At 41.2% G+C, this 25,077-nt stretch overlaps 2 protein-coding genes across 2 annotated transcripts in view; one reads left to right on the plus strand and one right to left on the minus strand.

The window, feature by feature from the left end:
• LOC310757850 (uncharacterized protein) overlaps window positions 1-1,184 on the plus strand; it is a gene marked incomplete at its 5' end in the record, with an annotated part of 99,063 nt that extends 97,879 nt beyond the window's left edge. Inside the window, one exon of the mRNA XM_083603599.1 lies at window positions 739-1,184. Within this exon, the coding sequence (XP_083459725.1) occupies window positions 739-807 (69 nt within the window). The 3' untranslated portion in view covers window positions 808-1,184. The remainder of the gene's footprint in view (window positions 1-738) is intronic.
• MAPKAPK3 (MAPK activated protein kinase 3) overlaps window positions 1-25,077 on the minus strand; it is a 68,030-nt gene that overhangs the window by 40,004 nt on the left and 2,949 nt on the right. The window contains exon 2 of the mRNA XM_083603506.1: window positions 24,472-24,853. Coding sequence (XP_083459632.1) covers window positions 24,472-24,696 — 225 coding nt within the window. The 5' untranslated portion in view covers window positions 24,697-24,853. The remainder of the gene's footprint in view (window positions 1-24,471; window positions 24,854-25,077) is intronic.

The raw sequence follows: 25,077 nt of genomic DNA on the forward strand, positions 1-25,077 counted from the left end.
ACTGGAAGAAAATTTGTTTTTTTGTTCTGCTTTTGAGATTAGACTCATCAACTGTCTATCCACCTATCCACCATTCTAAATACAGTAAGCCCACAGCTTTACTTACAAGACCACAACCTTTCATGAGTGGGGGTGGGGGGGCAATAAATAAATGGAGAGCCAGGGAAGCCCACCACTCTCTGCTCTCCATTTATTTATTCCCCCACCCCACCCATGTACCCAGCAGGCTTTTCTCACTTACTAGGCTTTAAGAAGGTAGTGGGAGGGTTCTGACAGCATCCCAGAGCCCTCGCATGGCCTTCCCAAAGCCCAGGAAGCATGGAACCTTCCTTGCCAGCCTCTGGGAAAGAGGTGTGAGGGCTCCTGGGGCGTCCCAAGGGCTGGTAAGGAAGGAGTCTCCTTGCCTATCTGGGCCTTGGAAGGTCACAGGAAGGCACTGGGAATCTCTAACACAGCCATTCCTCTGGAAAATATTTAAGGAACACTCTCATGGATCATTTTAGAGATTGTGATGGCCTATAGAACCAAGGTATTTCAAGGGAGGATATAAATGTGTTAAATGTCTCAACTTCTCAGCCTGCTGAGCATTGCCCATAAAACAGCAAAGTCAGCAGCAAGGATTCAGGAATCCTCATTATCTATTTTTTCTGAGCACCCACCCACCCTGTTAAGAATTGTAAACCTACCATCTTTGTGACCTTGCTAAGATGCCTGTTTTCCTCCCCCATTCCATTCAAGGTTTTTCCATCTATGTGGAGGAGGGAAAAGACAAAAGCCATTTCCGCTTCTTCCAGGAGTCACAATTGATCCAATTTTCCAAGCATTAGTGGCAAGGCAATCTGCTTCCTTCCTCACATCTATTGGATTACAGGGGTACTGAAGGACATGCACAACATGTGGGAGGAAAGCATCAAAGCTTTTGTACAGGTGGAACAGTCCTTGTTCTGCATAAGAGAAATCATACTATAACCAAGCATTTCCTTAACAGGTAAGATACTGGAGAAAATCTAGTTATGTGAGGGATATGCGTGCACAGGAGAAGCAGATGCTTGCTTAAATATTGACTGAGAAACATCTGATTGAAAGCCGTCACTAAAGTCAATGTTTGAGATCAGTGGATTTTTATTAGAATTCAGATATCTTCAGCCTTCATTTTTTAAAAAATAAACCCTGAACAATTCTAACCTTAATGGCTGAAGAGAAAATCTACATTTCTTATATTCCTACTATTCCTAACGAGAATACACACTTTTCACTGTACAGTGGTGCCTCGCAAGACGAAATTAATTCGTTCCGCGAGTCTTTTCGCCTTGCGATGTTTTTCGTCTTGCGAAGCACGGTCCGTCGCAACTGCGCCTCTTCAAGCAGCTTTTTTTTCGTCTTGCGAAGCAAGCCCATAGGGAAAATCGTCTAGCGAAGCAATGCAAAAACCGAAAAACCCTTTCGTCTTGCGCGTTTTTCGTTTTGCGAGGCATTCGTCTTGCGGGGCACCACTGTAGTTGTTATTATGTAAAATATACATACAGTTATGAGTTTGAGGGTCTCAGACATACAACCCCACCCTCTAAACAGTACTTTTGCAGAAGATATCCCTAAACTTTAGGCTTCCAAAGCTAGCAGCATTAAATGGAAATGCGCCGTTAGCACCCTTATGCTGTTCTCCATTTCAGCTAAAGTCCCAAAACATGGACATGAGCTTATCAGGAAAAAGATAATGGGCTAGCCAACTCCTGATGTGATTCAGCAAATGCATTCTTCCAAGTCTTGGAAAGCAAAGAGAACATAACATATTTGCTTTCATCATTTCTAAGCATTTCCTGCCACCGAAAGGCTGACTCATCAGTTTTTCCAGCATTAGGGGCCATCAGTAAAAGAGCTTTCAGTTACGCCAGGAGACTGGAATGCTCAACTGATGGAAGACTTATATTTCAGAAAAATGCCAGCACTTTCCATGCTAAAAATGAAATGCCACAGAAGCCAGAGAATCATATAGCCTTTAAGGAGAAAAAGCAACCCGGACGCTGATCATCCCCCGACATCCCACTGAGAATCGAATTGTGCCAATTTGATTCAAATGGTGTTAATTAAATAAAAATGAGAAGTAGCTGCAGGTCTCAGGCTCATGAGCTCAAAACCCATGTGAAATTTAGCACATCACAAAACTGATGCAACAATGCAAGGGTAGCCAACAGACGGCCATCCAGATGTTGTTGGATTACAAAGGTAAAGGTAAAGGGACCCCTGACCATTAGGTCCAGTTGTGGCCGACTCTGGGGTTGCGGCGCTCATCTCGCTTTATTGGCCAAGGGAGCCGGCGTACAGCTTCCAGGTCATGTGGCCAGCATGATTAAGCCACTTCTGGCAAACCAGAGCAGTGCATGGAAACGCCGTTTACCTTCCCGCCGGAGCGGTACCTATTTATCTACTTGCACTTTGACGTGCTTTCAAACTGCTAGGTTGCCAGTTGTTGGATTACAACTGGCTGTTAATTATCTACCTGGCTAGGTTCAAGGTGCTGGTTTTGGTGAATAAAGCCCTATACAGCTTGGGACTAGAATACCTGAAACATCACCCCTCATATACCCAATCAATCACTGTGCTCTGCAGGTGAGGGCCTCCTGCAGTTACCATCTTATCAGGAAGTCCGTACCCTTTGAAATTCTCTCGCTTTGAATATTAGACAGAGGCCATCTCTGTTATCTTTTGGGTGCTTACTTATGATGACCTTCCTCTTTCAACAAACCCTTTAAGTAGATATCTTCCCCAGTCACAAGTGTCCATAGTAATCAATAAATTGTGAAGTTTCCCACTGGTCGAATCCTGAAAGAGAATTACAGCTGCATGGCTCCTTTTGGGTAAATATGAGTTAACGTGGCAATGTTTCATAACATGCTATCTGTATTCTCAGGTCACAGCAACCGCTTTAACAATATGTTTTTGAATCTGCAAACTTCCACAGCTACAGAGTGACATACCATGCCACCTTTCATCATTGTTCAGAACATGATGTGCTACAGAACTGGTAAACACGTTTCCATGTTAACTTGTGCTTATACAAAGGAAGCTTGACCAAGCCATGCAGCTGCAGTTCTCTAGAGGGGTTCAGCTGCCAATTTCAAGTGACAATAGCGATGGAGAAACGAAGTCCATGACATTATATTCTGTAACTGTGTAGAGAAGCGGTAGCCCATATGGTGCCCTCAAATTGTTGAGGACATCAACTATTACTTACTACTTAGCGACCCACATCCTACCGAAGTCACTGCTGGATTATGCTCATGTTACTGACTACGAGTAAAACAAAAGCTTACCAAAGAGTATGATAGTGTGAAATCAGTACTTGCCAGCACACTGCATAATAGAGACTAATTCTGAATAGCAGAAGCAAGATATGGCTATGCAGCCTGTGTTCCAGCATTCTACTGTTATCTGTGTGAAAATATTTTTTTTATTCAAGTAAATATCAACAGCTGAATCTAAAAGGGACCAACTATAACCTTAGATGGAGGCAGTTTCTCTTCCAGCTCTGTGGAGGGTACAAGGTTGATATGCCTTCTCTCCAGCCTCTGCCTTTTATTGCCTTTTAAATTAAATTTATACTCCCTGTAGTGACTATGCCCACCTACAGACTTCCATAAATATTAAGAACACACAGTGCCAATGTTAACAGTGCCATCATTATTACCTTTCCACCATCTCATCACTGCCAAACACACCTGGATTCAGGGTGTCTCTGAAACAAGCTTTGCTTTTTTGGAGTGGGGGAGGTACACATGCTATTATAGTTCTTTTGTTTTTTTAATTAGATTTTGAACTCCAGTTTACCCACTGCCAGGAAACATCTCTAGTAACTCAGGAGTTGAAAGGCCAAAGCTATTTTAATTCCAAAATAAGAAAAAACATAATCAACTCCTCAAAAATATCTTGAAAGAAGTCTGTCACAGAATAAAATGCATACTTTAAACCCCAGCTTTTGGTTAAATATTCCTCTGAAGTGGTAGAACTACAGAATTATTTTTCACTCTGCTCATTTTGTGGATTTGTATGGATTTATAGCAATTATTTTACAAACAAACACACACTTTCCTTTATGTCTCTTGGTTTTGTTTAAAAAAAACAACAAAACTCTGGTCATGCTTTCTGTTCAAAAGGCCACCCCATATCTTTGTTGTCTTACTGTTCTTTATACAAAATGGTTCCCATAATTGATGCTAAAATGTAAGTATAAGCATCCTTGGGCTGATTAGCTGCAATGAAAAATTGCATACAAACTCAACTAAGGCAGCAGTAGCATATGAAGCTAATTAAGTTAAGTTTTTTACCCTGACTTGTCTAACTATACAGTGATTCCTACCACTGAATACATAATTAAAAAAACAAAAAACAACAACCTTGTTCTAAATTTTATAACAAATGCAAAATGTGGTTTCACCAATGGCTTCACCACAATCCTGTACGTGTTTATTCAGAAGTATGTATCATTGAATTGAATGGGACTTCCTCCCTGTTAAACGTGTATCACAGCCCGAGTCTATGTATGTTAAAGATGTAAGAGCATAGGAACAGCCCAGTCACCATCTACTAGTCCAGCATCTTCTTCCTGGTGTGGCCAACCAAATGGAGTTAGGAGGGATGGTGGGAGTTGTAGTCCAACAACTCCTGGAGGGCTACAGGTTCCACATCCCAAATGGTGGAGGTTCTAGGTGGAATTAAAGTTTTTTAAAAATCAAATATAATTTTAAAATGCTGCTATAATTAATATTTGCAATACTTATTTTATCTCATGTTGTAATATTGCTACTTATAGTCTTTATTTTCCAAACAGGTTTAAAGTTTAAGTTTATAATAAGCTTAAGAGATATGATGAACTAGATTTCTGTGGCACAATTTTATAAGCATTAATAGATAAGTATTTTTTATGTTTATGATTATCTGTTTATGTCAGAGTTTCTTTAGGAAACTTGAAGTATATGCCCATAGTAGTATATGTATTGTGATCCAAATAACATAAGAAAACCAGCAAGGGAAAAAAGCTTGCTTCTCATCAAGATCAATTAGACACAAACTGAAAATAATCTGTTTTGATGACACTGATGTTTTCAGAAAATCCTGCCCAGAATTGCTAACTCTGAATACTAACTGCTGGAAACTGCAGGAAGGAAGAATGCTTGTGTGCTCAGGTCTTGCTTGACGATTTCCCACAGACATTTAGTTGGCCACTGTGACAATAGGAATGCTGGACTAGATGGAGCCATTAGCCCAATCCAGTAGGCTTATGGTATGCATACTTAGGGATAGGCATTGAACTAGAAGTTGTGGCACCCTCTGAAAATGGTGGCCATGTGTCTAGTTTCCCCTCCACCATCATACCAAGCACAAGTAACCTCCTGCCTGCATTTCTCTCCCCCTCATCAATTAAAATGTGTAGTGCAGGTAGAAAAAGGGTACACAGTGATGCCACGACATGAGGTCAGTTGTACTAAGTTATGCATTTAGTGTATGTTTGGCCCTTATTTCATAATATGTTCCACTCCAAGTAGGGCTTCCTGCAAAATAGACACACGTGGAGTTAAGCTGTTAACTTGCTTCCACTTCAATAAAGGAAGGTTCAGGATCTAAAATCAGGGCTTTTGTTTTCTTCCTCTATCTAGTATTTGAGATGAAAGAAATCTGAATTCTCCAAAAGGTTGAAGAAAAATAGATTTTGGGAAAACAAGCAAATCAAGACAAGTACAAAAGGATGGTTCAGATGACTTGAAGCTGCTTCTTCCAAGCAATGATGTGTGGTGCTTACATGCAGTTATAAACATGGGGTGAAATACAATGTGAACTCTAATAACCTATGTTTAAAATACTGGAATGCTGTAGTACACATTTGCTGTAACTATTATGTCAGTTTACATCAGCAGCACCATGTCTTGAGTTGTATTCACTTTCAAAGAATTATACTTTCTAGAACATCACTTTTTATTTTAAAAAGTCCAGTTATCCTACTCCTGTAGGATTGCTGATTCAAGACTTTTTCTACTTTATTAATCATGCATTTAATAAATTAAACAAATTTCTGTATCACCAAAAGCACATGTGCCTTTTTGAAAATGGTGGAATAAAGTCAATGTTAACATACAGCATTTTCTTTTTCAGTTTCCTATCACAGTTTGATGTTAGAGCCAGAATAGTTTAAACAAAGTATGCTTCTTTTCAATCTCCTCCCCATCGCCAGATTTACATTTGTCTGAACTGATGAATCAACCCAAGCATTGGTTGATTAATCTACTGATCCACTGAAGAGTTCATCCTTAAATCATTACTAAATATGGTTGTTCCACCAAATGTGCTTCAGCTTCTCATAATGTGGAAACAGAGATGGCCGAGGTGCTCTGACTTCCAGATATACTCCTCTACAACTGTTCCCCCCACGACAAAGGAACAGTCTGACATACAGGGCTGGCAATTCACAAAGACCGGGCACAGCATTGCACCGGAGCGAGCTTCAGGCTTATCTACCCTCTGTGGCTATACCTTAATTCTGGAATGAGAACCAGAGCCTAGACAGATTTCAATTGGTCCTACTCACATTATATGTGTACACACACAGAGGACTAAATATAATCCTTTTCTTGGCCATAATAACCACTTCGATATTGATTTCAAAATGTTCATTTTCATTTTGGTATGAATCTGTAGCAATACCCTCAGAGCATAATTTCCATTATTTTGCATTTGCCCCAAACAATTTTATTTCTCAGCACCAAAAATATCCCCCTCATTGAATGCATCCCTCATATTTCTATTCTCTCTCCCCCTCCCCCCGCCCCTCCCCACACGCTTTCAGCATTCTGTACAACAACTGCAGTGAACGCTTATAGATACCAGTCGGTTATCTGTATTGGAACTTGAAATTGTTTCCATGTGTGTGTATTTTTTAAAACTGTTGCTATATATGTAACTGTTCAAATTGCTTTTATATATGCAATGGTGTTACATAAGTTTTGAGATTTTTGCAAAGATGCTTCCTAGGAAGTGTTTCATAAATAAAGAAACCTTTTAAAGAATGTATACTTTTCTCAAATGAATACATGTTGACAACATGTAATTCTAAGGCATAAAGTTGAGTATGAGCAAAAAAAAATAGAGTATTGCTACTAAAATATATAAAAAATAGAATTAAGCTTTAATCTTGTCACATATATAACCATACATACAGCATATAAATGATATTTCTAAAATGTCTTCATTGTGAACAGAACAATGCAAGGTACTGCCTAAACATCAAGCCCATGTGACCAACAATTAGAAAATGGATGCTGAAGACCAGACGCATTTCAACCCACCCAAGGTCTTCCTGGGAGGTCAATAAATCATGAAATTGTCACCAGAAGTAAACAGTATGGCCACTTAATATAGATAGGGTAAGCTAACCAAATCATATCCATAGCAATACTGTGCACATATGGTAAGCCTGGATATGTATAGGTTAATACAGAAAGTGGTATTTTTCTAAGGTATTCTCCAGGTTTCTGGTTCCCAAAAATCAACCATCCCCCTGGAGATGCCATAAGTTTTGAATACGGGTGGTGACCATTTTTGCATGCATCAAATTGACACACGACCACCAACATGCAGGTCATTTTGGATCCAGAAGAGGGTGAAACAGGGGAAGAATGGGATGGGACAGGCTTATGTGCACTCCACTGACATGCATGAATGCCCAGAACGCAACCCTCGTACAGAGAGTTGTCTGTACTTGAAATGTCCTAATTAAAACACGCTACACTGAGTTTCTTAGGGGATGTGAAGAACAAGAGTTGCACATTTGCTTATAAGCCTTTAATCAATAAAATCAGTTTATAATACTGAACTTTTTTTCCATTGGTGACAAGTCAGTTATGCTTCTCAGATATTCAACCCAAAATGTTTTTAATAGTAATAGGCATGTAGCTTCAGGAGCATCTGTCAAATTCTGAAGCATAGCTGTCTTTCAAGCTACTCCAAATCTTTTCCTTGCTCATCCCACTCCTTTCACACTCAGTAAGCCACTGAGCACCTTAGCAACAAGAAGATAATACAGCATTGAGACCGGAGGAAATTTCCACTCCATATCAATCCATCATAATTGCAGCAGTTTCTAAATGAATTGACCTTCTCATCAATCCTTTTCTATCTATCTGTCTTTTCTCAGGCTGCTTTTGGAAATCCTGTGGGATGACATTTTGTCACTTTCCAAATTTAGCAAGCCTCCACTGAAACCCAACCCAGTTAATCCTTCAGCAAGCTTACCTGGTACAATAAATTTCAGAAGTACAGGCAGCTAACAGTTTTGTCCCTTTGTGCTTCACTAATTATTTGTGTACTGTAAATAATTGGAGGGCTCTGACAGAATGTAAGGCGCCTGTCTGAAGTGATTAACCAATACGCAGATAAATCCAACTTCAGAAGCGGCTGCCTTTCCAGAATCTGAAGCTCTTACAGCTGTTTATATTACTGTGAAAAACTAAAAGGGGATTATTTTAATTGTGCGTACATCTGACAATGTTTTATGCGTCCGAAACAAATGATATAAAAAAGAGCAAACTGTTTCTCACAAGTTTAGAACTAGGATTGTTGAGTTAGGGGGGGAAAACATAGCAGGAACTGTATGCAAGTAGCTTCTTCTAAAAGCTCAGATCAATTGCACAAAGTGCTCCAATATCAAGATTTTCAATTAACAAGAGCAATTAGTACTCTGCTGTGCCTGTCTTCAGAACAGATACGGGAACAGAAATGCACCCATACAGTCATACCTCAGGTTGAAGTAGCTTCAAGTTAAGTATTTTCGGGTTGCGCTCCACAGCGACCCGGAAGTAACGGAGCACCTTACTTCCGGGTTTCGCCGCTCGTGCATGCACAGACGCTGAAAATGACATCACACGCATGTGCAAAACAGCGTATCTGAACTGTGATTAACACATTAATTTCTTTAATTAAAAAAAACCTCCTCAAGTTTTATTTCACAGGTTTATAACATTGGGTATGAAATTTGAACTTCCTTTCTTTTCAACAATACTCTTCATTCCTAGTACTCTTTATTCCGAATGTTTCCCCATTTTAGTAAGTTTCTTGAAACCTTATATTAACTTTACAAAAAATAAGAATCCAATTTTCAAAAATATTACTCAAAGTGGTTTACTGGGCCTTCTTCCTGACAATATGCATGGAACTGTAATGTAAATAGATGTAAAATAATACACTATATATCCACAACCAACGCACTATTGTTTCATTAGTGATCTTCAGAATACACCCACAAAAAGCACCAGTATAGATGGGCCCTTCTTCTGCCCCATTTTCTTCCAGATGTATGTGCTCAACGGGACAATCTTAACAATGTTTCCTCAAAAGTAAGTCCTATTGAATTCAGTGGGGATTACTCTCAGGTAAGTAGGGTTACAATTACAGCCTGTGCCCCTCCATATGTTGTTAGACTCCAACTCCCATGAGCCCTGCCCCCATGGCCAATGGTAGGGGGTGATGAGATTTGCAGTACAAGAACATCAGGAGGACCTCAGTTCAGCTATATGTTCCCTTGCTCCCACAATAAACCATTTGCCAACAAACTCTGAACAGGACTGGATTGCTCAACAATACAGCTGCAATCAGAAACATAGCTTCTTGAAAACTGTCCCAGAAGAATACTTGTCATTTACTGCAGTTTAACATTTGTTAGGATTGTGCTTTGACTGAAGTCCTATACAATACATGTGAGAGTAAGCGCCCAATAAACCCACAGAATTGCAGAGTTTGCAGGTACCCCCAAAGGCCATCTAGTCCAACCCTTGAAACAAGAATCTCAACTAGTGTATCCATGGCAGAAGGCCATCCAGCCTCTGCTGAAAAACTTCCAAGGAAGTAGAGTCGACAACCTCTGGTCCACTGTTCAAATATCTGTTCTAGGACATTTCCTGGTATTTATGACAAGCTCACCATGAGTAGTTAGTTGCCCATGGGACTTAAATATTCACAGGACTGGGCTGAAATTTTAAATAATAAATTTATAATTCCCCCAATAATTCCTAAATATCACTGATACATCTATATTTAATATCCCAATTACAAATACAACAACTTTCCTAAAAGGCTATATGCTTTGATTTTGGGGAGTTTTCAAATATTACTTCAAGCTCTTTAACACCATTTATATTATCTCTGAGCTCTTCCTCCCGATGAATACCATCATAGTATTCTCTTTTGGACTGTAATTAATTGCTGTAGACTTAAATTGAACATGCTCTAAGCCTTCCCCATGGTTTACTGCCATCATTTATCTTGTGCACATATCTTCAGCGTTCCAAATACCGTCAACTTTATTTATCCCTCTATGCAAATTAAGAAATGTGGACATGTGAGCTCGTGAGTCCTTCCACCCCTCTCTCCTTTTTAAATACCAACAAAGGATTTAGAAAATGTTGATCAATTATAATCCATATAAGCTCGGGCTGCAATTCCTGGGGATGCTTTTCCTCTTATCCTGCATCTGCGCTCCTTGTGCCTGGCCACTGCCTTCAACTGCTGCTGCTTATTGTTCAGAATTCCCAAAGTGCAGCTAAACTTTCTTCTGTTGGAGGGGGCACAGGTGGTTGGGAGAAACAGGTTCCCCACCCCCCGCAAATCAAGAGGGGTTGCTCAATGTTCTTCTGATTGTCCCATCACCACAAGCATTTTGGCTTCTCAGGCAGAACAATCCCCCTTCTTTTCCCCTAGTGTGCTGTTCTGAGGGCTCTCTTGGTCCCTCCAGAGCCAGCTTGGTGGGTAGCAGGGCAAGCACAAATCCTTCTGCTCATAGGTGAATTCTGCCCAAGGTTTTCCTGCATATTCTTCCCCTACAGCATACTTACTGGTAGTTAACTATCAGAAGGAGGTGTGCATTTGACATCATACCTATTTTGGCCCTCGGTGCCAAAGCACATGCTTCACATGCAGAAGGTCCCAGGTTCAATCCCTGGCAGCATCTCCAGCTAAAAGGAACAGGTAGCAGGTGATGGGAAGGACCTCTGCCTGAGACTATGAATAACTGCTGCCAAGCACAGCAGACAATAGTGGGCTAGATGGACAGGTAGTCTGGCCTTGTATGTTCCTAAACCAGAAACTTATTCAGCTGACGTTATGAACAAGTTCATCTAGGTAATAAGGATGGTTTGCCAGGGCCCTTGGCAGTCCCCCATTGGCATTGACAGGTGGTGGTGGCAGCAACAGGAACTTGCCCAAGTGGCAGTGCTAGAAGTAGAGGAACGAGCACAGTTGCCCCAAGGCAGCAGCTCTCATCCAGCTCCCCTTACCTTGAGGCAGGTGGCACCAGCCCAACAGCAGTTCTTAAAAGGGTGGCAATCTTTTAAGGTGCCACAAAATGCTCTGTTGTTTGGATTATTGCCCGGTGAATTCATGGGTCAGGTAAACTTTGAACCAGGGACTCTCAGATTCACAGATCATTTTCCTGGTCACTACTCTAGTGTAAAGCAGCAAGGGGGGGGCGTGACCATAGCTGTTAACTTTCCCCTATTCGGAATAAGGGAATTTCCCTTTAAAAAAGGGAAAAGTTGACAGCTATGCCAATGACTTTTGCGGTTATACTCTACACACTACAAAGATTGCCAAGACAAACCCACTGGCTGCAGGTCAAGGCCTTTGAGCGTGCTCTGCTTTACACACGAACTCCCCATTTGGTCAGAAAGCAGGCCTGGCGAAGAGAATAGAGAGCTTCACCAGATCAAGCACCTTCCCAAGTGTCAAAGTGTGACTGTAACTAGATCTAAAAGGGAAAGGGGAGGAGGAACATTATAAAAAGGCTTTTGCTCATCAGACACAATAGGGCCCTTGTACTCTAATGTGGCTGCAATAGGGGTTTCTGCTGTAGAGACACAGCTGAGCCAGAGAAACCCATCCCCCCTTCTCCCTACCTTCAAGCAATGACATCTTTAGTGTTAACAGCTCTGTTGCTGTGGCAACCAGACTGCTTTTGACAAAGCCACATTGACTGAAAGCAACATGTGGGAAACTGGAATCGCTAAAGCCCTGTGAGAAATGGATTCTAAAAGAAAAATTAGAATTGAAATTTTGGGGGTGGTTAAAACACAAACACACAACAGCTCAGTCGGTAGAGCATGAGGCTCTTAATCTCAGAGCCATAGGTTCAAGCCCCAACATTGGGCAACAGTCTTCTGCACTGCAGGGGGTTGGACTAGATGGCCCTTGTGGTCCCTTCCAACTCTATGATTCTTTGCAGCATGCATGAGAGGGGACCATCTGTGCACCATCCAGAAGATAGAATTAATCCTAGTAATATTTTGAACAAGTTCAGAACAGGCCCCACAGTGCCAGCACTAAGATGATCTCTTGCATCTTCTGGGTCTGTGTAGGTAGAATAGCACAAGTGCCTATCACTAGCTGTTTACTCCAAAATATCTTCTTGTGTCAGCTATGCCTGGGGAAAAAACAAAACCATCACCTGGGAACTGGTGAGCTGGAATCATAATTCCTCTTGCCAGTAATAGCCAACCCACTGTTTTCCAGTGTTTTAATGTGTCATTTGTTTCATTCATGCCGTTCATAATTTCACCATAATATGGGTTAAGACTCATTGGGATGATACAAAAACATTATCTGGTCAGCTGGATTTTAATTCCAAAAGATTACTGGATGACCAATATTTAATATTCTTATTCCAAATATAAGAAATTACCTACAAGAATATGGTTAGCCACAGAGTGATTTGCTTTGAGCCACTTTCCTTTTCATATTATTTTGGTAAAAAGCAATGAATTCAGAGGTGCACAGCATCATAGCTGCAAAGAAAAGGCTTGACTCACAATTCACCAGCGAGCAAAAAAATAAATCAGGAGCTTTTTTAGCTCCTCCAAGAGTAGTGTCCGTTCTTTTTTTGTATTTTAAACAGTACACACTAATGATCATCTTTATCCCTGGATAAATGTAAACCAAAGATTAAAAATGACTCAAATGTCAAGCCCTGCATTCTCTCTCATGAATATCTTGAAATATGGACTCAGAAGAAATCATTTCTCGGGGGAAGCTTGAAACTATCAGGCAGAGTTTAAAGGTGATGACTATGAACTTGCTCCAGCTATCCTGGATTTGAATCAGCTCTCTGGAAGTTAGGAACCCCCACCCCTTCTATTTCTGAACTATACATATATTCTGTGGATTAGTCAGACAATGAACAAGAGAGGCCCTCTTTAATTAGATATTCTTGCCTTGCTTCCATTCCAAGGTAACTAATTGTCTAAATTATAGCAGAGGTTTCATCTTGAATATGTAAGGTAGAAACTCATTGCAAGCAAACATCTTGGAAGTGACTGAGGTAGCAAGCATGTGCTATTTAAAATGCTCAAGTATTGCATATCCATTTAAACAAGGGCTGTTAATTCTGTATAATCAACAACTGCAGAGGGGAAATGTATCAGGTATGCCATATTTATGGAAAGGGATTCAGAAGAGACATGGCTAGCTCGCATAATACTATTCATTGTTGCTTTAAATGTAACACTTTCAAATTGGTTTGTGGGCATTCTTCCACAGCAGTTTTTAAAAACAAATATTACATATATATTTGCCACTTCTTGTTATCTCTCCCTAAGAATAATTTGTTTAACATCCCTGCATGAGCTGCCACATTGTAAAGAGTCATATTATAGGAAGTGCAGAGCTAATTTGCATGCTGAACTACACTTCTTTCCCTCTGCATTTACAATGTATTAAAATGCAAGAGAGTTATAGCTTAATCTCATTGAGAAAGCTTTGAATCATCTTAAACACTTAGGGTGTCTTGTATAAAATACCACCAGCCAGATAATTTGTGTGCTTCCATAGAGAAAGGCAGCACCCCAGGTTTCTACTGATTGCAAAAAGGAAGTTCTCATTATTTTCCAACTCATTAAAGAGGCCATCTACTCTATTCCATCTTCATTGGATGGAGCACAGCTTGCAGTGGATCTAGAACCAGGAAATGTAGCCAGTAAGGGCTGGTTGAAACATCCCATCCCAACACATCACTGCCAGTGTTCCATGCATAATGCTTAAAATGATATTATCCGATATCCTATGTGTGAGGAGTGTCTGACCACAGGCATTTTACATCCCTGGCGGTGGTTACTTTGGTGTTCAGACAAAGCACATATACAGGCTCTTTCAATGGTGGAGAGCATTCTACCACACTGAGATAGTTCAGTTGGTAGACTCGTAATCTCAGAGTTGTGGGTTTGAGCCCCATGCTGCGCAAAAGATTCCTGCATTGCAGGGGATTGGACTAGATGGCCCTCATGGTTCCTTCCAACTCTACAATTCTATGATTCATAAAACTATAACCTGTGGCCATCCAATGACACTGAATGGTACAAAATTCAGGGAAGACAAAAGGAAGTAGCTTTTCAAGCAGCACCTAATTGCTAAGGAATTTGCTCCATAAACTGACAACCACCAGTTTGGATGCCTTTTTATTTTTAATGGGATTAGACAAATTCATGGAATATAAAACCATCAATGGCTACTAGGCATGTTGCCACAGGCTTTCCACATGCACCTGGTTGGCCACTATGAAAACAGGATGCTGGACTAGATGTTCTTATGGTAGAGCTGTAACAGTGGACACCCTCCTCATAGAAGTTTGGCTGGTGTCAGCATAAAACTTGCTTATTTTCCCAAGCATTGAAGCACTGGCAGTTTATGGAAGTATCCACAGCATTGCTGGTTCTCCAACCTTATTTGCGTATTTGTTTTAATTTCACTTCCCATGTATTACTATGATTTAATGCATAGAACATGGTGTTTTAATACGTTTGTAAACCACCCCGGGGCCAAGAAAGACGATGGACGGAATAAAATGCTCCTTTAAAAATGCCCCATTTGGCTTCTTTTCTACTGTTAAGTATAATCATAAACAATTACAGCAAAACAAACATCATCTAGGCAGACAAGGAATCTTCTGTTGCTTATTGCAACAGATACGCCAACATGAACTCCGTTTTCTGAGTGCAGGTTCTTATGTAGCTAAAAGGGCACCATCTACAAACAAGAGGGAGGAATGAGCAGGTTCGGGGTATCCCCAAGGTTTGCAGAAGAACAGAAAGTCTTTATGGAAAACACACTAAAGGGGTGGGTTGAGGGAGAAGCAAAATGATCATGTTCTGTGGACATGAAATGCTGGGAATGGAATGGAAAACTCTGAACAAGGACATTCCACATTGCAACACTTTGTTGCAAGTTCCACTTGTAACTTGCCCAAAAGTTGGTTGCCAACACCCAGTTATCAGTGATGATAATTTCAGGATTCCAGCTTGTGCAAGTTACAGAGGAAGTATGATTCATTCAGGTTTCCTTTGCTGTTACTTGTCTATAATGTGTGGTGCTGCCTAAAGTCACCTTCTAAAAGTCATGTGGCCTGCTAGTTTGATAAGGGAAGTGGCAAAAGGGTGGAGGGTGTTCACTGGTGACTGGTTGCCACTGGGACTTATAGGCAAGCTGTTGCTACAGCTAGTGGAGCTATGGTCAATGATAGGCAGAGCCGACCAATCCTAGTTTTCTCCCCATCCTCTCCCCTGCTGCATTCTAGAAAGGCAACACTGAGACTAAGAAGGAGGAAGCTAACAATTACTACCTCCCTTGGGTTTCTTGTAAGTAAGAAGGCAGGTAAGTGAGGCTGGACTTCCAGAAGACAAAAGTTAGTGGGGCACTGACCAAATGGACCAACCTCCATAGGCCTGGTCTTTAACTTTCCCCACATACCATACCAAGAAAAACCACAAACATAAGGTGGTGGGGAGAATTAAAACACACCAGCTCCTGCAATTCTTCCCTGAATGAATTACCTTAGGTCTAACACATGAATGAATGATACACACCCAACACACACATAGTGTGGTGCGATAGTTCAACATCCTATGACAGATCTTCAAATGTGCTGAAGCTGTAGAAAGGTACCTTGATCTTCCTAAGGCTCCAGCTAAGCTGTAAATCTGGGTAAACTTGTTTCAGTTTGTTGGCAGATTGGAAAATAACATAATAAAGGGAACAGCCGCATGGCCTGTTTTACAAAGACACGTTATGGTTTATACAGACTCTCCACCTCCCCCAATTCCTGCGTTTCCACTTTGATGAGTTAGAATCAACTTGCTTGAACTCTCTTAAGCAATTCTTCTTTTCTTTTCTTTTTACAAGGCAGCCAACGTCATAACTTTAAACATTTAACAATGCAAAACAGTTAATCAGTTAACTTGGGGTTATATCCAATGCTAGTCCTACTCACAGTAAACCCACTGAAATTAATGACCATGACCAACTTAGGTCCATTATTTCCAGTGTGTTTACTCTGAGTAGGACTAGCACCAGGCACAATCCTTCGACTCCAAACTATCTGGTTACTAATAGGATCGGATAGCTCCATTGGTTAGAGTGCGGTTCTGATACCACCAAGGTTGCAGGTTCGATCTCCATATGGGACAGCTGCATATTCCTGTATTGCAGTGGGCTGCTCTAGATCAGCCTTTCTCAACCTGTGGGTCCCCAGATGTTGTTGAACTACAACTCCCATCACCCCTATCTAGCAAGGCCAGAGCTCAGGGATGATGGGAGTTGTAGTCCAACAACATCTGGGAACCCACAGATTGAGAACCGCTGCTCTAGATGATCCTCAGGGTTCCTTCCAACTCTACAATTCTATGATTCTAAGGTAATTTAACCCTCACACCACCATCTGCAAGCACCCACAGCATCACCAGAATGTAGCATAATTAATAACATATCAAAGCCACAGGTTTAGGTGCTGCACCAAAATCATAATGAACTGCAGTGGCGTAGCGTGGGTTGTCAGCACCCGGGGCAAGGCAAGTAATTTGTGCCCCCTAACCCGTGGATTTGCGCCCCGTAACCCGTGGATTTGCGCCCCCTAACCCTAACCCCCAGATGTTGCGCCCGGTGCGGCTGGCCCCCGCTGCACCCCCCACGCTACGCCACTGATGAACTGACATAAGAAATAAGCTTTAACAGAAATGTATGTTGTCAGCCTTTGTAAGATACATTTTTAAAATACACCTAGGCAACTCCCCTGGAAGCCTTGTAAAGACTGGGATTTACTACATTAATATCTCTATGGGAATTATCACCTAGCTGTAAGATACATGTTTAGCATAATGAGAAATGAGGAGTGTTTTGCAAATCATACATTATAGGAAACAAGCATTTCTTACACATATATTATTTCCTTGCAGCCAAACTCTAATGTGCATTTGTAGCCTTTAGTAGATTGCCTGGGATCTTGGACAGGGCATAGAAGAGTTCAGTCAATCAGGGTTAGTCACACTACACTTCCTCCGCCATTTAAACTGGATTTCACCATGTTCATACCCATATGAAAGCTGTGGGAAGTTTTGTACTGTTAAGCATTTGAAATGTTTCACTCTAGATTTGACTGTTATTCCTTTGGCAGGAGAGGCCATGCGGATCAGTATCAGACCAGCTATAACAAAATTTCTTGTTCTGCAACAAGTCATTAGCTCATGATATATTAGCTCCCTGAAAGGAAGAGTTTTGATCTCTCATAATCAAAGGAGACTTCAAATATTCCATGAAACTACTGTTGAACTCATTATCGAGGGGCTGACTTCACCTGTACTAATCATTATTAGTGCCAAAATATGACCTTTTTTAAAGAAATGCTTATCCATATTTTATTTCTTAGGTGTTTAACCATCAATTACATATTGAGCAAAGCTAAATAAAAACATATGAATATATTCTTCAAAGGAGCTATTTCAAGATCCGCAATATAGCTTTCTGCAATACATATTGCTGAGTCTCTAACCTCTGCAATATGCTACTTTCATGTGTCCTGGAGTAATAGTCTGGATTTCATTGATAATTAAAAAGAAGATTGCCTATTATGTGTATGATTCAGTTTAATGATTTGTTTTCTTTCCTGCAAATCAAATCCTTTAATGTTGCTTTAGGGAACCACTGACAGGGCTAAAAATGCAACTGTTTGCTTGGTCCCAACAAATAATGTCATTTGGAGCAATAGAAAGACCCACTGCCCCAGCTTGCTAAATCTGGTTAATATGTCCCTTTGATTATTTATATTATTTTATCAGAACCAATAAGGGGGACCCCCTGCACACCATGCAATGAAACACACCTTACTCTAATGCACCTCTGCCTTAATCATTAAATACTGTGAATTATAATTCAGTGTATTCCATATCTGATAGACATTGTATTTTCCAAATAAGGAGAGAGTGGGAAAAGAAGGAGATTTTATATGCACATGAAAGTGCTAACCACACAAAAGCAGCCTGCTCTGAGCTGTCACTGAGTCATGTTAAAGCAATGAACAGGAAGAGGCCACATAAGAAGCAGTATGAGCCCTTGGCCATCATGTTGGCCTGGATGGCATGAACTAGCCATGCTTATCCTTCTGTCCTTTTAATTCCATGCATTCCTTCCACTTGGAAATGCTGCCCTTAAGTAGTTTGGCTTTCGAGCAAGAAAACCAGTTTGGGTTTTCTAGACTAAGCCAGCAGTGTGTGTGGCATTTCATTCGAAGGGAAACAAAGTTGACAGCACTTCTAAGAAGTGCATAGATAATTGCTATGCCAAGCGGGGCAAATCAAACCACTTAACACTTTAGGAAAATAACCAAAGCCACGGTTAAAGCTCCTGCAATGTCTTTGGGGAAGCCACATTTTATATTCCCAGACTCAAATTATTAGTGAGCATTTTGAAGCGGTTCCTCTAACAGGAACTATACGAAACAACATGGACCTCTCAATCACAATGTCCAGTGGTTGAGTGACATGTGGCTCTGTGGTTGTGTGTTTCAGTCCATTAAAAACCTTTTGCATCAAGTACTTAAGTAAAAAAAAATCTTTCTATTGAGTAGTCTGTCCAGATACAGACTGTTCTGATTTGGTTCCCACAGTGAAAGAAAGCTTTTTGGCAAAGAGAAGCCATCTGCCAAGTCCAGAAAAGCCTTGATGGGGAGAGTTTGGTGATGTCGGAAGCCTACTGTGAAACAGCATTCCCAGCAACAGAAACCACCTTGGATCTCAGAGCATCGGTTGTGTGTGCCCATGTATCTCTGCAAATAATGGATTTTCCCCACTCCTACTTTCTGAATACAAAGATGAAAACACAAAATGAAAGCATTTGTATTTTACTGTGTATTGAGTATTCCTTCCTACTTATAATTATCTGGGATTGTTAAGATGAGCTCAAATGATAGCGTTGGGACTATTTTAAAGTTGTGATTTTTTTAAAAAGAAAATAATTGCATATATAATCCTTTCAAGAGAGTGTGAATAAGACATTGAGAAAAGCTACTTGCTCTCCCAGCAATGCCATTCTTCTTGGCTTCTCTTTTTAGTCATTAAAGATTGAAATTTAGTAGGTCTAGACAAGTCATTTTGTGACCCTGGCCAGAACCCAAGGTCAGCAAGGTCCCACATCTGCTAAGGTGTCACATCCCATCAGGGAGACCACCGACAACAGCCTGCTGCCCCTGTTTGTCCATCCACCTTTCACTCTGCCCCAGACAATAGTGGTGGTGAGAAAGTAGAACAGTAGATACCACACTGCCTGCTTGCTGGTCTCTGCCTGGCAGGCAAGCAAGCAGACAGAAGTTATGGTGAGAAAGAGGACCAGCAGCTGGTGCTAAGGGCAGTGAGGAGGCAGATTCACCAAGGAAGTGGGGTGTGGGGTGTGTCTTATTTAGTTTAAAATATCTATCAAACACTCACATTATCAGACTAGTGCACAGAAAACCAAAGATAAGTGTAAAATATACACAAAAAGTTATAGTACAACACCAGAAGATGGTCACTGGGCAATAATCTAATATTTCATCCAGAAAAGCTTTAGGTAAATAAAAAGGCCTGGAGCATGCATCTGAAAGAGTAGATGGTTGGAATGTGCCTCATCTTGGATGTTAATGAATACCACATTTAAGGGGCTACAATACTCAAAGCTCTACCAGTGGTGGACTGCAAAATGAACAGTAGGAACTCTTGGTGCCACCAGAAAGTCCTCTCTACCATGGAACATAGTGGCTAGGGAGGGATGTAAGGGGAGAGGTGGCTTCTTAAGTAGCCTGGACCCAAGTTGTTCAGGGAGTTGAAAATAAGTAACAGCACCTTGAACCTGGCCTAGTAACCTATAGGCAGCCAGTGCAGCTGGTTTGATAAAGGTGTACAGCGTTGATGATAGCATCCTTAAAACAACGTTTTGCACTAACTGCAGCTTCCAGACCAACTTCAAGGGCAGTCACACAGAAACTGCATTGGAGTCAAGCCTTGAGTAGACAAATGCATGGCCACTGTGGCCAGGTTATCACTGTCGAAGAACGGCTACAGCTGGGGTTCCAGCTGGAACCAATGGAGCCTTTAGCGACAGAGATGAAATCGATGAGTACCCCCACACTATGAACCTGTGTCTTCAAAGGGAGTGCAATACTGTCCAGACAAGGTGAGTGCCAAATTTCCCAGACCCAGGAACCACCCAGTAAGGTCTGCATCTTGCCAGGATTCTGCCTCAGTTTATTGGCCCTTATCCAGCCTGCCACCACATCCAGGCACCAGTTCAGGACTTATTCCCAATTCAATTGTTACAGAGAAATAGTGGTAAGTGTCAGCAGCATGCTGAAGACATCATGCTCCAAATCTCCCAATGGCTTCATAGATGTTCAATAGCACTGGGAACAAAATAGTGCCCTGTGACATCTCACAACTTAACAGTCAGGGTGCTGACACACAGTCACTCACACTACTCTCTGCAACCAGCCCTACAGGTGAGAGAAGAACCACTGAAAAATGGTGCCTCCAACCCCCAACTCACAGAACTGATCCAGGAGAATACCATGGTCAACAGCATCTGAAGGGCCTTACAAAACCTGGAGTGAACCCTGAATTTCAGCATTCTGTATGCCAGAGGAAACAACTGCAATTAGGATATAGATTAACAGGATTGTCGTTTGCTCTCCCAACCCTGCTGCTAACTGTAGATATCAACATTGAGTTGGAGTTAGTGCCATGAAAGCACATTTCTCTTCCAATATTATTGTTGATACACAATTAGAATCAACATCAATATGTATAGACAAGGCTCCCAGGTGAGACAGAAATTGATCAGAAACAAGACCTTTGCTATGCCAAGACACAGTTTTCAGAAATCATGAGCATCTTAAGTTTTGAATATGCAAACTGAATGACACTGACTAGAATACACATTTTGAAACAAATCTTATTTTAACATAACCACTATTAAACACACCCAATTGACTTATTCCATGCTAAAGATGCTCTTAATGTCACTTGTGAAAAAATGTCCCCAAAATTCTAGTTTGTTTAATACAGAGAGGGATCTATAACAACCAGTTAGGAGAATGAATGAATATGTGAACGTTTATGGTTAACGGCAAATCAACTGAGGCCAAATAAGAGTATGGGCAGTCAGCTTCTTGCTGTAATAAACATAAAGAAAGTAATTGATCAGCATTTCTCTGTGAAAAATAATGATACTATCACATTTTATATAATACGAAATATGGGAAGGAAGGAGAGGGAGAGGGAGAGAGGATTGCACTACAAATCACTGAAGGGTGCGTGGCAGAAGGAATGTGCTTTGCTTAATACTTAACACACTGAGTGCAGGGAATTGCTTTGTGTGTAGCATCCCATTGTGTAAAACTCTCCCCTCCAGTTGACAGTATGAAGTGGTACAGTTCAGGTACAGAGTTACCTCATCTGCTGTCTGAGAACCAGGCTTCCACCTCTCTGTAGAGATCCAGCTCAACAGTCTCTCAACACTGCAATCTTACTCTCAAGATCCCCTGAGCAACAGTATTTATTCCAAATAAGTTTATATGCTACATGGGATCACAGCCTAGATGTTACAGTTGCATGCAGAGCCTTGCAAACAGAGCAGCATTTCTAATTATGAAATTGTGACTGAATGAGCTTGCAAAGAGCCCAAAAATAAATATAGGGCAGGGGTAACCAACATGGCGCAAGAACATCTTGATGCCCTCACACTGGCATATTCATTCAGGTGAAAATAATACTTGTGTCACCCATGCTTGTGTGTTCTTATGCATGTGCTTTCAGAAGAAAGCCCAACTGAGTTCAGCTTGACATGCTTCCTGGTGAAGGTGTCTAAATGGCAATGTTAGTGAACACTCACCTTATACATGTTTCCTCAAAAGCAAGACCCACTGTGTTCAAAAGGTCTTATTCCCAAGTATAAGATCGAAGCCTTAAATTTGCTTCTTTGGGTACAAAAGGGCAGATTATGTACTACAGATGTCTATACCAATCTGCAGTAGTATTTGTCTGAAGAATGAGGAGCTTTAAAAACATCAAGAAAACACATATGAAAAGGTGCCTCAGCACGCATGGAGACTTGGTTAACATCTTTCTTTGCACATCAAGTCCAGCCTACAGCATAATCAGGTAACACAATATTGATGTGACATTCAAGTGCATCAACATGCACATACAATGGGCTAAGCGCATATATAAAAAAAGCACACTACTACACTTGAGACAGATCTTAAGAGACTTACCCTACAAACCTATACATGTCTACTGAGAAAAATGTTTCATTTTTTCAGTGGTGCTTCCTTCCAGATAGGTGTGCAAAAAACCCAGCAGTTTCAGGCTGCAACCATATTCAAACCTACTAGGGAGTAAGCTGCATTGATCTCAAAGGTAATTCTGGGTAAGGATTGCACTGTGAATATATCCGCTACTTACTCTTGATTTAGCATAGACAAGGCAGTGCCAAGTATGATGGTGTCCTGGGCAAGATGCCCTCCAATGGCCCTTTGGTGGCCACCTGACCCAAGCTTACTAGAGGATGGATGGGGAGAAATGACAGAAGAGATGGCAGCCAGCAACAATGAGAGTAGCATAGATCCTACCACCTGACAATCCCTTAGCCCAGTGCTGTAAAGAGAAGCACTAGGCAAGGCAACTCCAGATGGTACTGCCACTGGCACCATCTTCCTAACAGCCGACAGGCTTCTTTCCCACCACCTCATATCCTCCAAAACATTGCTCATGAAATATTGGGGACACCTGCAGAGGAGTGTGCAATTTCATGCCTCCCCTCCAGGCCTAGAAGAGTCTTATTTGATCAGGCCGATGTCCTACCTAGTCCAGCATTCAGTTCTCACAGCAGCCAACAAGATGGCAAGTGGAAGTCTACAAGCAAGACACGAGCACAACAGTACTCTGCCAGTCATGAGCACTCTTCCACTCATGATCTGGTATTTAGAGGCATATTGCCTTGGATAAGGGAGAAAACATACAGCTATCATTACTAGGAGCCATCTAGGCAAACCAGTATATTCCACGGCAGTTACACTTCTTGTTTGCTTGCTTACATATATATGGCAACTTAGCCATATAATTTATTCAAGGTTATATCAGGCTAGAGTATATGCTACCCTCTGATTTCATTCTCAGCATCCTTAACTGCCCGGAAGGTTCTGGCCTAGCCTGTTAGTCACGACCTTGTTTTGTCACCAGTGTCAGTTCCATAAGTATAATAAGTGCACCATATAATTGGATGTTTACTCTTTCAATAATTAATGCAACTTAATTATTCTAATCATCTGTTGAAAACATTTTTGGCAAATTAAAAAAACAACAACAAAACTCTGTTAAACATTCCAACAGTGCTCCCCCAAAAGTGCTTTAAAGTATAGCAGTGGATTAACACTCATCCCTGCAGTGGAAATTACCACAATATTAACTATGTATGAAATATATATAGTTATATATCTTGAAGCAGCATTTGTTACACTGCACCAATGAAAATGACTAAGTTCTAACAGAATAAAAATGTAACATGCCGTTAAATGAAACAGGGTGCTAATAGACAGGGGTCATTGAGTCTCAGTACTATTGGTCTTGTTGTCAAATCCACATTAAAGTGTTGTTGGAAATGCATTTTTTGAGTTTCCATCTCAGATCTCTTGCACTGCTAAACTCAGTAACTCAGGCAATATTTTCCTGGTTCACCACAGTGTAGCATCATCAGCATTCAAATCACTATCTGACTCACTGGCCGGGGGGAGGGGGGAATAGAGAGAGAAGAGAAGGAAGCATATTTCAGCCCACGCAAAGGAGCAAAAGAATTTTACAATTAGTAATTTAAAAGACTAATTCAGGGACTACTTCAAAAGCCTTAAAGGTTTGGAACAACTAGGCCCTCAATAACATAAGGTTTCCATGCGATTTAGAGAATTTCTAATTCAAATTCTTCAGGAGCATCTAGACCGCCGCAGCAGAGAGCACAACACTTGTCTTTAGCCTCCAAATAAGGAGAAACAACAGCTTGTTGTCGTTGTTTAGTCATTTAGTCATGTCCGACTTTTCATGACCCCATGGACCAGAGCACGCCAGGCACTCTTGTCTGGAAACAACAGCTACTTACCTTTAAAGCACATTTCCTCCCTGTCGCCTTGTGAAAGCACTCCATTACTTTGCCATTAATGCCAAGGCCCAGCACCCGCTTAGAGATTTTGTAGTCATCTGTGACTGCATGTTTCTTTATTTCCCCCTTAACAGGGACAGCTCCAGCAGGCAAAGGTCTTGTGTTGCTTTTGCTGTCCTCCTGGCCCTCGGGTGGGGGTCCCTGCTGACTCTCGCCTTGTTCCATGGTAGGCAGAAGTAACAAATTCAGAAAAATAAGTGGCCAGCCCAGCCCAGTTCCGCCTCACATTCACCGTCTTCTGCAAGGTACCTCCATCAAGTAGGTCAAGACAAACATTTCAAGGAGCCTGGATCCATTTCCTAGGATTCCACTAAGGGATCACCTTAAAAAAAAAAGTGAACAGGCATTTTTGTTGATTATAAAAAGCATGAGAACATTAGCCCTGCTATGTTAGATCAAAGTCCCGCTTAGTCCAGCATCCTGTTTCTCAGAGCGGCCAGCCAGATGTTTATGGGAAGCCCTCAGGGAGGACATGAGTACAGCAATACTCTCTCACTGTTATTCTCCACCAGCTGGTATCCAGAAACAAGCTGCTTCCAATCAAGA

This window comes from Podarcis filfolensis (assembly GCF_964270895.1).
Source record: "Podarcis filfolensis genome assembly, chromosome: 2".
Taxonomy (NCBI): Eukaryota; Metazoa; Chordata; class Lepidosauria; order Squamata; family Lacertidae; genus Podarcis; species Podarcis filfolensis.